The sequence below is a fragment of the Copadichromis virginalis genome, linkage group LG4, assembly GCF_057382275.1.
Source record: "Copadichromis virginalis isolate Kocher_CV1m ecotype Utaka linkage group LG4, C_Virginalis_male_GT1.1, whole genome shotgun sequence".
Lineage (NCBI taxonomy): Eukaryota > Metazoa > Chordata > Actinopteri > Cichliformes > Cichlidae > Copadichromis > Copadichromis virginalis.
Genome location: NC_140621.1, coordinates 7193197 through 7205190, shown reverse-complemented (window position 1 = coordinate 7205190; position 11994 = coordinate 7193197). Strand labels below are relative to the sequence as shown.

General features: G+C 38.1%; 1 protein-coding gene across 1 annotated transcript; it reads left to right on the top strand.

The window, feature by feature from the left end:
- Positions 1-1697: 1697 nt before the first annotated feature.
- Positions 1698-9981, top strand: prr15la (proline rich 15 like a). The gene is made up of 2 exons (XM_085453338.1): positions 1698-2156; positions 7175-9981. Exon 2 carries the CDS (start codon positions 7203-7205, stop codon positions 7551-7553), a length of 351 nt encoding a protein of 116 aa, XP_085309464.1. The 5' UTR covers positions 1698-2156; positions 7175-7202; the 3' UTR covers positions 7554-9981.
- The last annotated feature ends 2013 nt before the right edge of the window (positions 9982-11994 follow it).

Sequence of the window (11994 nt, the reverse complement as noted above, 5' to 3'; positions counted from 1 at the left end):
TTGTACAGAAGTTTAACTAAATCCTCACTATATAAGAAAAAGAAGTGCAATTTCAACATTACGTCTCAGTTTTGTTTTTTGTTTTTTGAAATGATAAAGAAATGTTGCTTGTCGTAAAATAAAAGAAATCTTTCAGTCTAACTCTTTTGGCTTAAATTGTTAGAATTTAATTTATAAGATTACAGAAGGTCCAAAATTGATTCCTTCCTTCTCATTTCCAAAAACCATCCAGTGGGCCGGATTGGAGTTGTTGCCAGGTTGATTCTGGCTTTATGTTTCAGTATAGGTGATGATACTTACCATAACCCTACCCTTGCTTCTGTATTTGGAGATAATCAAAAGCCTTTAGGAGAGCACCTGTGTCTTTTATGTGTAGTACTCTGTCCTTTGACTCTGTGGCCTCCACAGTCCTCCTGGGAAATACTTGAGGGGCTCACTGAGAATAGTGAGCACACTGGCTCCAAAACTACTGCACCAAAATCAAAAGAAGCGGATGTCATATATTTTCTTTTAGTTTTGCACTGCATTCTTCTCCATCCAACATTGAGGGAGAATTGCATGCGTTTCAAGGACAACTATCTGCACACTTGTGACATCGAGTGATTTCCAAGTTCCTCCTCTTTCTTTTCATTTTCATTTACTTCATTATTAATCCTCAGGGGATGGTTCAGCTCCATCAGGGTTGTAAAAGGCACAGTTCCAAATTACACACTGAACTTTAGTCTAGGCAGTAAACACCTCGCTGGAGAAAGAATGTGAATGCATTATCTTGAAGAAACCAAGTCATAAATGCGAGACAGAGGTCTGGCTTTGAGATTTATTTGCTCATAATTCTACATTTTAAAAAAAACGGTATCAGTTTGTGTGAAATAAAGATAACATTAAACTTGCACAGAATGATCACATAATTGGTGCTGAATTTCCAGTCAGAGTAATAAGGAAATGTTGATAATTAACATATAAGTATCTGATACAGACTGATTATGGTGTACAGATATGACACTCATGCAGAGGCGTCTGCAATATCTTAGATTTTGCTCAAAGTACAGGTTACAAAATACTGTCATCTGGTTGATTACAGAAATATAATGTAGCATTGGTCTGTCACATTATGTCAGAATGTCCATTGGCTCAAAGCTAGTGTGAAGGAGTAAATACTACAATGAACCTTGGGAACTCACTTAACAGCAGTTCCTACTGACCATGTAAATAAAACTATCAACTGTCTAGGAACAGCTCAACAAACTAAACATTATAGCAACCAAGTACTAACTACAGGGATCCAAAGCTACTATGACTTCTGCATATGTTGTGAGAAACAAGGGTACAGTATGAATAGCCAGCTTTGTTATGTTTGAGTCAGTCTAGCTTTCAGTTTGACATTATAGGTATTATTGTTAATAAATAATAATTACACTGATTGCTAGACTACGGTAATCAAAATATATGTTTTGCATGAAAGTTATCAGTAAATTTGGAGCATTATTTGCTGACATACTTTGGCAGTTTTAAAGTTTTCTATGAAACCTGAAGAGAAAGATGTAGGCTGAGATAAAGTGAAGGTTAGTTTAAGGTCAGGAAGTGAAATGTGGTTAATATTGTACACACACAGTGCAGTCTGTGTGTGTCAGTGGGAGGGGCCAACTGCAGCACCTGTAATGCACCACCTGAGAAGAGACAGACAGAGCAGTGAACAGAAAAAAAGGAGGAAATACAGAGATGAACACAAAGACATGACTGAACGAGTGAGTTAGCTCTCGTTCTTGTATCGTCTGTGAGTTGGAGCCTTTTAGAGGGACCTTCAGCGGGGTGGATGATGTCAGACGTCCTCATTTAACCACACGGCCTCCTGATGCAGGTGTAATCTTTCTTAGGGTAGTTGTGCGGGAACAAAATGGATTGCGGACACTCTTGTATGAAGAAACGAGGATTGAAAACTGTCAAGTGAAACATTAGATTCCATGTTTCTGCCAGATTGCCAAGACAGCTTATGATTAACTTGGGCCTTGTAAACTCAGACCCACTTTCTGTCTGAGAGAGCGGTGAAACAAAGGTCAGCAGGACAGTGAACGCTGAACTTTTGTGCCGGAAGCCTAAATTCTGGAGTAAAGAGGCTGGAAAGTGATTGGGAACCTTGCTAAACACAACTACAGCAGGTGAGTCCAGAATCATCTCTGCCTTTAATAAAATATCTAAACTGAGATTTGAAAAAATGACAGCTGCAGCGCATTGTTGCCATGTACGCGTTGCCTTCTGAAGACTTAAAAAATAGAAGTGGCCGTTGTCATGTGGGTGTTAGCAGCTCTAAAGTCCTTGCGTTGTTAAAGTAATACATTTTATCAAATGTCATTACAGTAGTTAATGTTTGACAAACAGGATAAAGATTAGAAAACAAAAAAGAAGTAGAAAAAGATTTTTCTTCAAATATTTTTTTCTATTTTTCATCTAATTCCAAGCAAGGCTTGGCTACATTGTTAATGCTTAATTTTTTATTTAAATTAGCACCGTATCAGATTCTCACTTAATGATCAAATATTGTCATTTTCTCAACACTGCCAAAATACGTTTTGACTTAACTTTTACACAAACAACCCAACAATGTGAGAAAACGTTGGCATTGTAGGTTTTCCACAGGCAGAAGAGTGTGAGCTCAGACCACGCATTTGTTTTTCCCCTGCTATCCCAAAGCTATTTAACACTGATAATTGCAGGAACATCGTTTTTTGTTAGTAAGCATTTAGGCATTAATCAGGAAATGTTTCTGAGCTTCGGACATTTTCTCACCCTGCATTCAATCTTTGACTATTAAAAGTTCCAGTTGGATTAATTCAATACATTAAAAAAGCGTTACATTCATCAGTGATCTGTGGGTTTTTGGTTTCTTAGGTACGTCTGCCTGTCAGGCTGGCTATCAATTTCATCCACACACATAAAGTCCAGTTGTCATTGAATTTGCCAATGTTTACTGGACATATATAACATGTGTGCATCTATAAATCTGCTCATTGATTGTACAAAACATTTGCGTTCTTGGATTGTAGAGATGTGCTCCTTAGAGCTGTTAAACTACAGTGTGGCTGTAAGCACATGCATTTTAATGTCTGCTTTGTGTGATCATCTGACAGCACTACTCTGGTCTAGTACCTGCCAGGTACAATACTCTCTCGCACACACACTCACATATCGTAAACATTATGGCTATTAATGCAGAGACTACACCCAGAGCACCATCATATCTGCAGTGACAGTAGTGATCCAATCTGTTCAAAAAATCTTCTAAAAATGTATGATTTTGTTATTTAACAGGACAGTTGCTCTTCCTACAACACAACAGCCAACACAACAGACACCAAGCCAAACTGAATAGAGCATTGTGGAGCATCAGTAAAGGAAGAACCCATTCAATCTTAATTTTCCTTTTCTTTCAATTTGAAACTCACAGCATTGAGCTTGGCAGAGGATCCCTTCTAGATGAACTGTTTTACCTCAAGGTTCCTTTGTGGACTTTGACCATTTGGTGCCACGAAGTTGCTTTTAAATGCATGAATCTCTACTTTGTGTGTACATTACAGGGCAGAGAATCCTCACAATCACGGGTCTTTGGTCTCCTGTTTTAAGGCCTCAAGTTGGACTTTGGCCGCCATTATCTTAGTCAGCAACATTTATTGGTTAACAATGTGCATCTGTGACATCAGTTCACTAATCTCATCAGCTAGCTTGATAAATTACCCCCATTTTTTCAGGACCAGTGGATTTTCAGGTCAAGATTTATTCAGCCAGTTATTCCTTAAAGACAGAGGTGCTGCATGAAAATAAGCAGGCAGACAAACTGCAGCAGTGGCTGTGTGAAGCTTACAGTTGGAGAGACCTGATCAGGGCCCACCTGACTGATTTAACAAAACTAAACCTCTCAGTGTGTCCACCACTGCAGGCTGTGACCCGATGATTATCAAACAACCAACGCTGGCCCCTCTGACCAGCATTCATCAGACAATGGTGATAAATTCTTGGAGGGGCCCCTGTTACTTTTTGCCTAGGGCCCCAACAGACTCTAGAATTGCCACAAATGCAGATAAATGGAAAAGCCTTGAATTTAACATTACCACGCTTACCATCCTCTTTCAGCATCTCAGTATTTGTTATTTAGCATAAATTACAGATGACAGTTTTAAAATATGTGAATAATTAGGGATGTGATCTGATGATCACACTAGAGCAAAAGTCAGAGGCTCACCAAGCTTACTGCAATTTATCCTGATGAGAAGAATAACCTAAATTCGGAGCTACCGGTTGTGAGGACGCATCAAGGAATTGTGTGACAAATACGTGTTTAAGCCGACAAAAAATAGAGAGAAGATTTAAATTTAAACAACAAGCAGGAAATTGGCTGCCGCAGTTAAAAGGTGTTCAAAGACGGTGGTTCAGACGTCGATGCTCGCTATCACTTCAAAGCTGAATAGAACCTACATCAAAAGAGACAAAAGAAGCTCCACAACAGTCAGTTAGCTGAGCGTATCATATGCTCCTGAAACAGAGAGAGGGCATGTGTGTGAGCGAGTAGAAAAGAAACGGAACACAAAATAAAACAATGTGGTCAGTTTCTATTTGCTCAGCTGAGAGAAAAACTTGCCTCAGGCCACAAGGCGATCAGGAGCTGGCCTGCAGCCAGTTTGCATGCCAGCTGGGAGAGTTAGGTGATCTTTAGTTGATAGGTCATTTTAAAGCCGAAATAATAGAACATTATTTTTTTTAAAAGGGGCCTCAATGTGAATCAAGCTGGGTGATTTCCTGTTTTTCCCCTTTTACCTATATTAAATTTAATAGTATTTTGCCCCGCCCAGTACGCCCATCATTATGCTCACTGGAACCATTTGATCATGTAGGAGACTTTAACACTATATCGCCTGTACTGTCCACATATTGTTGCATAGTTTTAATCAGAGTCTACTGAAGCCAAAGAATAGTTTGGATTTATTTCTTGCTTTGCTGAGAATTGGATAAATGATCTGTACCAATCTCAAATCTGTATGCAAAACACAGAATAAAGTCACAGATAAAAGAAAATTAGCTTAGTTTTGCATAAACACTGAGTGCCATGGGAAGGAGTTAGCTTCTCTCTGTCTAAAGTTACACATGAGAGTATTAGCGTGCTAATTTTCAGCAGGTATAACAGTAAAGATTAAATGATAAGAAAATGCCATGTCAGGTTTATTGCAGGGCAGCACTGTTGGCTTCACAGCAGGATGGTCAAACTTCACAGCAAGTTCAATTCCTCCATCTAGTTATTAAGTATAAACACAAGGCTGACAATGCACAGCAAGCTGCAAACCAACCAAAGTGACTGCAACTGCAATTATACTGTAAAAACATGAGCAGGTAGAAATAGAGACGACAATGAGACAAGCTTGCTGTCACACTGTTTTTTTACACACACACACACAAAGGAAGAAGAATCTTTTAAAGTATTGAGAGTTGGCTATCCTGCTCGCCTGGGGTCACTTAGCTTTGTCATCCCTCTGAGCTCCTGACTAGCTTTCTGTTAGCTTTCTGTTAGCATGTTATCGATGTAGATGCTTATAGAGAGCGCTTGTTGTGTTTTTCGTTAAACCCTTCATCATGCAAAGAATTGAAAAGCTTTGTAATGCAGCTATCAACACAATTGTTATACAGTAATGCATTATATTACTGTATTACCCAATAAGGTACAGTAATTAAATTAACTTGTTAGTTTTCTTTTTGAAATATGAAGTGACCATATTTTCAACCAAGTTTAGTTAAAAAGATACATTAATAAACTGTATGGGTGCAACACACAGGCCCATATAGGGATTATTGCACTAAAAACACACAAGTGGTCAAGGGGTTCACCTCAGCGAGTACAGTTAGTGGAGGTAACATCTATCAAACAACTATTAGATACAGCTGCCAATCATAGATACGTTATAAAAATGTTCGTGCATGTTGGAGGTTTACCGGGATCAGTGTTGGGGTTATTTCTTCCCTAATGAGGACACACACATGATCTTAGTATTTGGGTATTAACACAATGTGGACGACACAAAACACAGATGAAAACAAGCCCACTGAGACTTCCAGTGATTCTACTGCAGAAACTTGAACAGATAGAAATGGAGGCTGCTACCTGACTGGTTATCGGTTTGTTAGCTGTTGAAGTCCAGTGCATGACTGCTAGGCTGGGGTTGGTCACTTTTAATATCACTCTGGGTTCTTGGCTAGCGTTAGCATGCTGTGTGGTGCAGATCTTTGCAAAGAGCCAGAGTTTTCTGTTATGGACAGATCACCCTGTAACTCGTGCTTCTGTGCAATAAAAATAAAATGTCCAATGTCCAAATCCACTCTGTAGACTGAGAGACTGAACTGAAATCAGCTGATTGCAGCGCAAAGTGCAAGTAGATCTGATAAGCAGGCAGACTAACAATTCCAAGGAACTGAACTGCTGGGAACCAAAGCTCTATAAGAACTGGTTCTCAATTCCCATCCTTAAGTATATCAATTGTAACTTTAACAGCAAATCCAATCAGTCATTATTATAGGTAAATATTTCAATCTGGGCCAGAATGGTTATTTACTAACAGTAAAGTATAGTAAGATTTACTATAGACCTGCACTCTGTTTAGTATTACTGTTATTATTAATATTATTGTGATTGTTACTGTTTAATCTACTAGTGCCATAATTCATGGATTAATCACACTGTATGTATGAAGTTTACAGCGCACATGTCCCGTTTGTCAGCTCATCATGACTCCAAAAATCACACTGAACAAACAGCCAGGAACACGATAAAGCTGTAACATATCATTTGACATCAGACATGCACACACCCCACACACACCCACTGGGGATTAATCACAATGACTTCCTATATGTTTGCCTTCTTATTCAGCTTTTTTTACACAGACATGCAGGCACACGCACATATAGTAATATGAGTATGTCCGTATCCACGAAATGTGGAAACTATTGGATTACACTGAAATATTAACAATGCCATGGGCAGAAAGTGTTTAGATACACAGTCAAACACACATATAAACAGAAATTATTACCCACACATGCACATTATTCTTATTAAATACAATTATTTATAACAAATTAACGAGTCTCTAGTTTTCTTATAGCCATCCTAATTAATTTTTTTTCTTCTCTTAAGGTTTATTCCACCCCACATTTTATTCATCATGGCAGAGTCATCGACAGGCTGGTGGAAGCTCACTTTTATGAGGAGAAAAAAATCCCAACCAAAGGTGTTGTATGAAATCTCTCCAGAATTTGTGTCCAACTCACCCAGCAGTCAGCATCGTTCAAGTGCAGCCTCAGGAGCTGCTGCCCAAACAGAAGATGCCCAGCTGGAAGCCCGACTGGGGAAGATCGTGGACAAGACGACAGCCAGTAAGGGGCGTCACGTCAAAGTGTCACATTCTGGGAGGTTTAAGGAGAAGAAAAGAGTGAGAGCCACACTGGCGGAAAACCCAGAGATGTTTCCTGGGAGTGGCCCTGCCAGGGATGAGAACCAGAAGGCTGAGAAGTGAACATTACACAGATGAAGATTCACAAACATGTAAAGACTAACGCAGACGCATTTATGAGAGAAAAAAATACATACCCTGTTCAAACGGTCCAATCAGTCAACAAGAAGGAAAGGAAAACAACACAAAATCCAGCCAAGGATCTCTGGTAGATCTGTATCTTGAGGCACTTTCAGTCTGTTTTCAGCTTTGGTGATTGTCAAACACATGCTGCTGATAGTAGGACAAAAAGTGTTTGCAGGGATTTGAACAACTGTTTAGTCCATTAGTCTAGTCTCTGTTTTTAGTCGAAACCCTGCCTCATCACCTTATAAACACCACTGGATCACCTGGACTACAGTTCAGCTCAGACACACACATGGACTGTATCTACACAGCAATGTGTCTTTAACTCAGGCTCCAAGCAGAAACTGGATAGAACACGAGCTATGACAGCGTAAATGTGTCATATAGCATATTTAGTTCAATGCTTTAACAAACCAGACCCACTGAGTGGTGATACTAGTAGTGCAATAAATAGTTTTTCAAATTAATATCATTTCAGGTCCCGGTGATCAAATATCCATGAAAAGTTTTCTCTCTTTTTTCCTTCATGTGTTGCATTGAATGCATTTAATTATAGTTGAATTTTTGCACTATGATAATGGGCACAAAGAAACACTTCATCAAATGACTGGTTCAAATAAGAATTTCCAGACTGGCTTTAAAGAATTTCTTTTTCTCTTTTACCACCACGTTATAGTTTATCAGCAGATATTTCAGATTTCAACAAACTAAAACAATATGTGGATATTACTTCTTTCCAATAGAAATGTGGAACCACATTGTTTTGTTTCTGTTTTTCAAACAAAATTATCAATTTTTTGTTTGTTTGTTTGTTTGTATGGTTTTATTGACATAAAACAAAACAAATTCTACTGGAATCAAAATTTGGCACCATTAAAGCACAACAGAACTACTGGGTCAAACAATGGAACCAGTAAAGTTAGTGGCTACAGGACTGAAATCCACCATGGTTTCTTTAAAAAGAAATGACCCCACACTCTTCAGACTTCAGACTCTTCACACTGAGTTAAATGTTGGGGAACGTTCACCTCTGAATTTCCACAACTGACCATATCAACCAGAAGTTTGAAGGCAGATGTTAGAAGTCACTGATGCTAATGTCTATAAAAATGAAATGCAGGAACTTGTAAATTATGGGGGGGTTAACTAGTAATTAGTAACAATTTATGAAGCTTTTTCACTTAAATTGTTTACCCTTTTCATAAAGCTCTTTAAGTGAAACCAGCGTACTCTTTCCCAGATCTAACACTGAGGGAGAAGATGCAGCCGAGTAGTGAGGAAACAGAAGGAAAATTTTAATGTCATTGGTGCGATAAGTTGTGGTGAATAGCTAGCATGTTGAGCTTCGCTCTCGACCAATTCTCCAAACTCATCGGGACATATTTCAGGTGTGATACACATGTATGAATGTTCTAGAATTGAGAAGAAACGTGACTGTCTGACAACTTTCTGGACACTGGACACCACGAGGCAGTTGTGTCCTTGCAATGAATTTGAATATGTCCTGATTTTTGTCCAATGTGTAGCAGTAAAGAATGCTTGTTTCATGTTTTCCTTTTTTCTTTGTAGATCTATAGTTTATCTGTTAAGCAATATAGTTTGTGTGTGATTTTTTTTGTTTTTGTTTCCTGGGCGGGGGGGTGTTGATAAAGCTCATTTAGCAGGAGTGTCTAAATAGTTCCAGTTTAAATCATGTTTCTTCATGTATTTTACTAAACCAGCAAACCTGGAGTAAGAACATTGAGCATGCTGAACAGACATTATTGAGGTGCTCACAGACACCCACACATTCGTTTCATCTCATTTGTTATCCAACAGAGGAACACATCCAACTCTGACTCAAGTATTGCCTTATCATTTTAGCTGGAGAAACACGCTTTTCCTAGAATCGCCCACTAGAGGGTGCCATTGTTTAACTCAAAATAGAATTTCACTGTTCAGCCGCTGCTCATCGTTGGTTTTCATGAGAACATTTGCCTGTTTAAAGGCATATAACAGGTGAGCCCTGCTGGTCTTTTTTTCTTCTTCTTTCTATTGTTCTATTTCAAGAAAGGCCAGCAACCCTGAAAGGTGTTGTGTCCACAAAAATAGAATAAAAAGGAGCTTGCAATTGACTTAAGAAGCTTGTTTCAGAAAAGTGCTCATTTCTTTTATAGCATCTACACTGCAAACATCGACTTTTAGTCTGTTCAGTAGTAGTGTTTAGTTTTAACTTTGTGTGATATTAAGATGGTATCCTTCAGTTCTTTATTCAGTTCAATTCTGCAACTGATTCGACTGTAATCACCTGATTTTGGTACTTGGCATTGCTATTATACATTTGTAATATAAATAATTGCTATATGAATAAAACCTGCAACTTTTAACCCCCAAATGATTTGCTTTTGTGGTGGGTAGTGCTATCAGCTGTGCAACTATTCATTTATTTATTTATTTATTTTTACAGAATCGTCCTCGACAGCTATTCAAAAAGTTATACAAAATGAAATGTCATAAAGAGTGTGACATTGTTTGATAAAATTATGCCCGCTAGTGGTTAAAGGCATAATAAACGGACCATTTGCATGTTTGGTTTTGCAGCAGTATAATGAATCCAGTGTTATAATTTGGCAGCATTTTAAAATCACAAGAAGAAGAAGAAGAAAAAGAAGTGTAAGGAAGGTCCTTCACTGCTGAAGGACACATGAGAGAGACTGAAGGCAAGAGAATGAGACGTGCAATTTAAAGTATTCAGATTGACTTGAAGAAGGTAGGACGAAAGACGACTGGACTACAGCAATAAAGCATCGAGTCTTACACGTAGGAAGTGATGTAAAGGTTTCGACTAGCAGTCGGACAGCTGGGAGAGCAGAGAGATGAGTGAATACAGAGCTTCCTTATTGACCTTATGCATAACCTTCATGTCTAGAAGAGTAAATTTGACATTTTTAGTTTAAACACCTTTAATATGTACACAGGAGGTCAGGTATAACAGTAAGTCTTTACAGATATTTAAATGTAGAAAATATTAAAATTAAACAAAGTTGTTGCACCTCATTCCTTTATCATTTGGTGAGGCTTGCAGCAGATTATTGAAACATGAGCAAACATGCATGCAGCTTGAAAAGGCAGCATGACCGTCTTTATTCTTCAGCACAGCCTGAACTCTCGTAGACGATCTTTGGTCTTGCTTTTAGTAGTTCTCCAGGGTTCTTGTAAGACGTTCTGAAGTTCTTCTTTGATTGCTGTCTGTTTTTTGTTTTGTTCACTGCCAAGACAATCCCACACTGCTTCAGTGATGGTGAGATCCGAACTCTGGGGAGGTCAGTGTGTCACTGATAGCGTTCCACTGTGTCTTTTTCAGCACAGCTATGCCTTCATTGCATTGACAGTAAGTTTGGGTTCATTATCATGCCGAAATTTAAAGGCAATCAGATGTTTTCAAGTGGATCAATATTTGTGCTCATAATTCCATCAATTATGACACGATCCCCACTCATGAGCATCTATAGACATCTGTTTTACATTTGTAGACACTGCTGTTCCCCTCTCCTTACCTCTGTGTGTTAAAGAGAATTTTAAACAAAAAATTAAAAGTTGGATTCATCGCTCTGATGTTCCCACTGATTTTCATTCCAGATTATGTGTAATAAGGCATACCTCAGCCTTTTGTGCCCATTTCCCTTCCTTAAAAGGTACTGTCATTTTTTAGGGTTATTTCATTAAAGGACGTAAAAATAATAATTTAGTCAAAAATACATTGTTGTTGAACGTAATTACATACCAAACTGAATCATTATCACAAACTTAATATCAATCCTAATCCAAAAATACATAGCTGCTTCCACAAACTCGTGCCCTCTGCATCAATACAGCAGAGACGGACACTGCTGCTATGACTAATTGTGTTTTATGTACATGGCTAGAAACCATGTACATATGTAGTACACAAGTCTACACCTCCAGACTCAATTTATGAAGGATCATAAATAATAATAAATCACATTATTTCAGCCATTCTAGCATTATTTTGTGGTAATTACCCAACATTGTAAAGACATTTGAAAATTTCAACTTTGATTTTTTTTCCCAAAATAGTAGTAATAGCAGTAAAATACGTATATAATAAACATGTAAATATTGTAAACAAATAACTAAATGTAATAAAAGTTATTTATAAAGTTATTTACAACCTTATAAACAGTACACTTGCAGAATGACTAAAACTAGTCAACTGAATGAACAACAGGCTGTGAGGTCAAAGGTTCTCAAAGACACCGTTTACTGGGGAAACCTGCAGTCAGCTGAGACTGAAGAAGTCACTTGGAAGTCACTTTATTTTAGAAGTACCTAAAGATGCAACTTAAAATTTGGTTCTTTGCCCATTTCTTATGCAGAG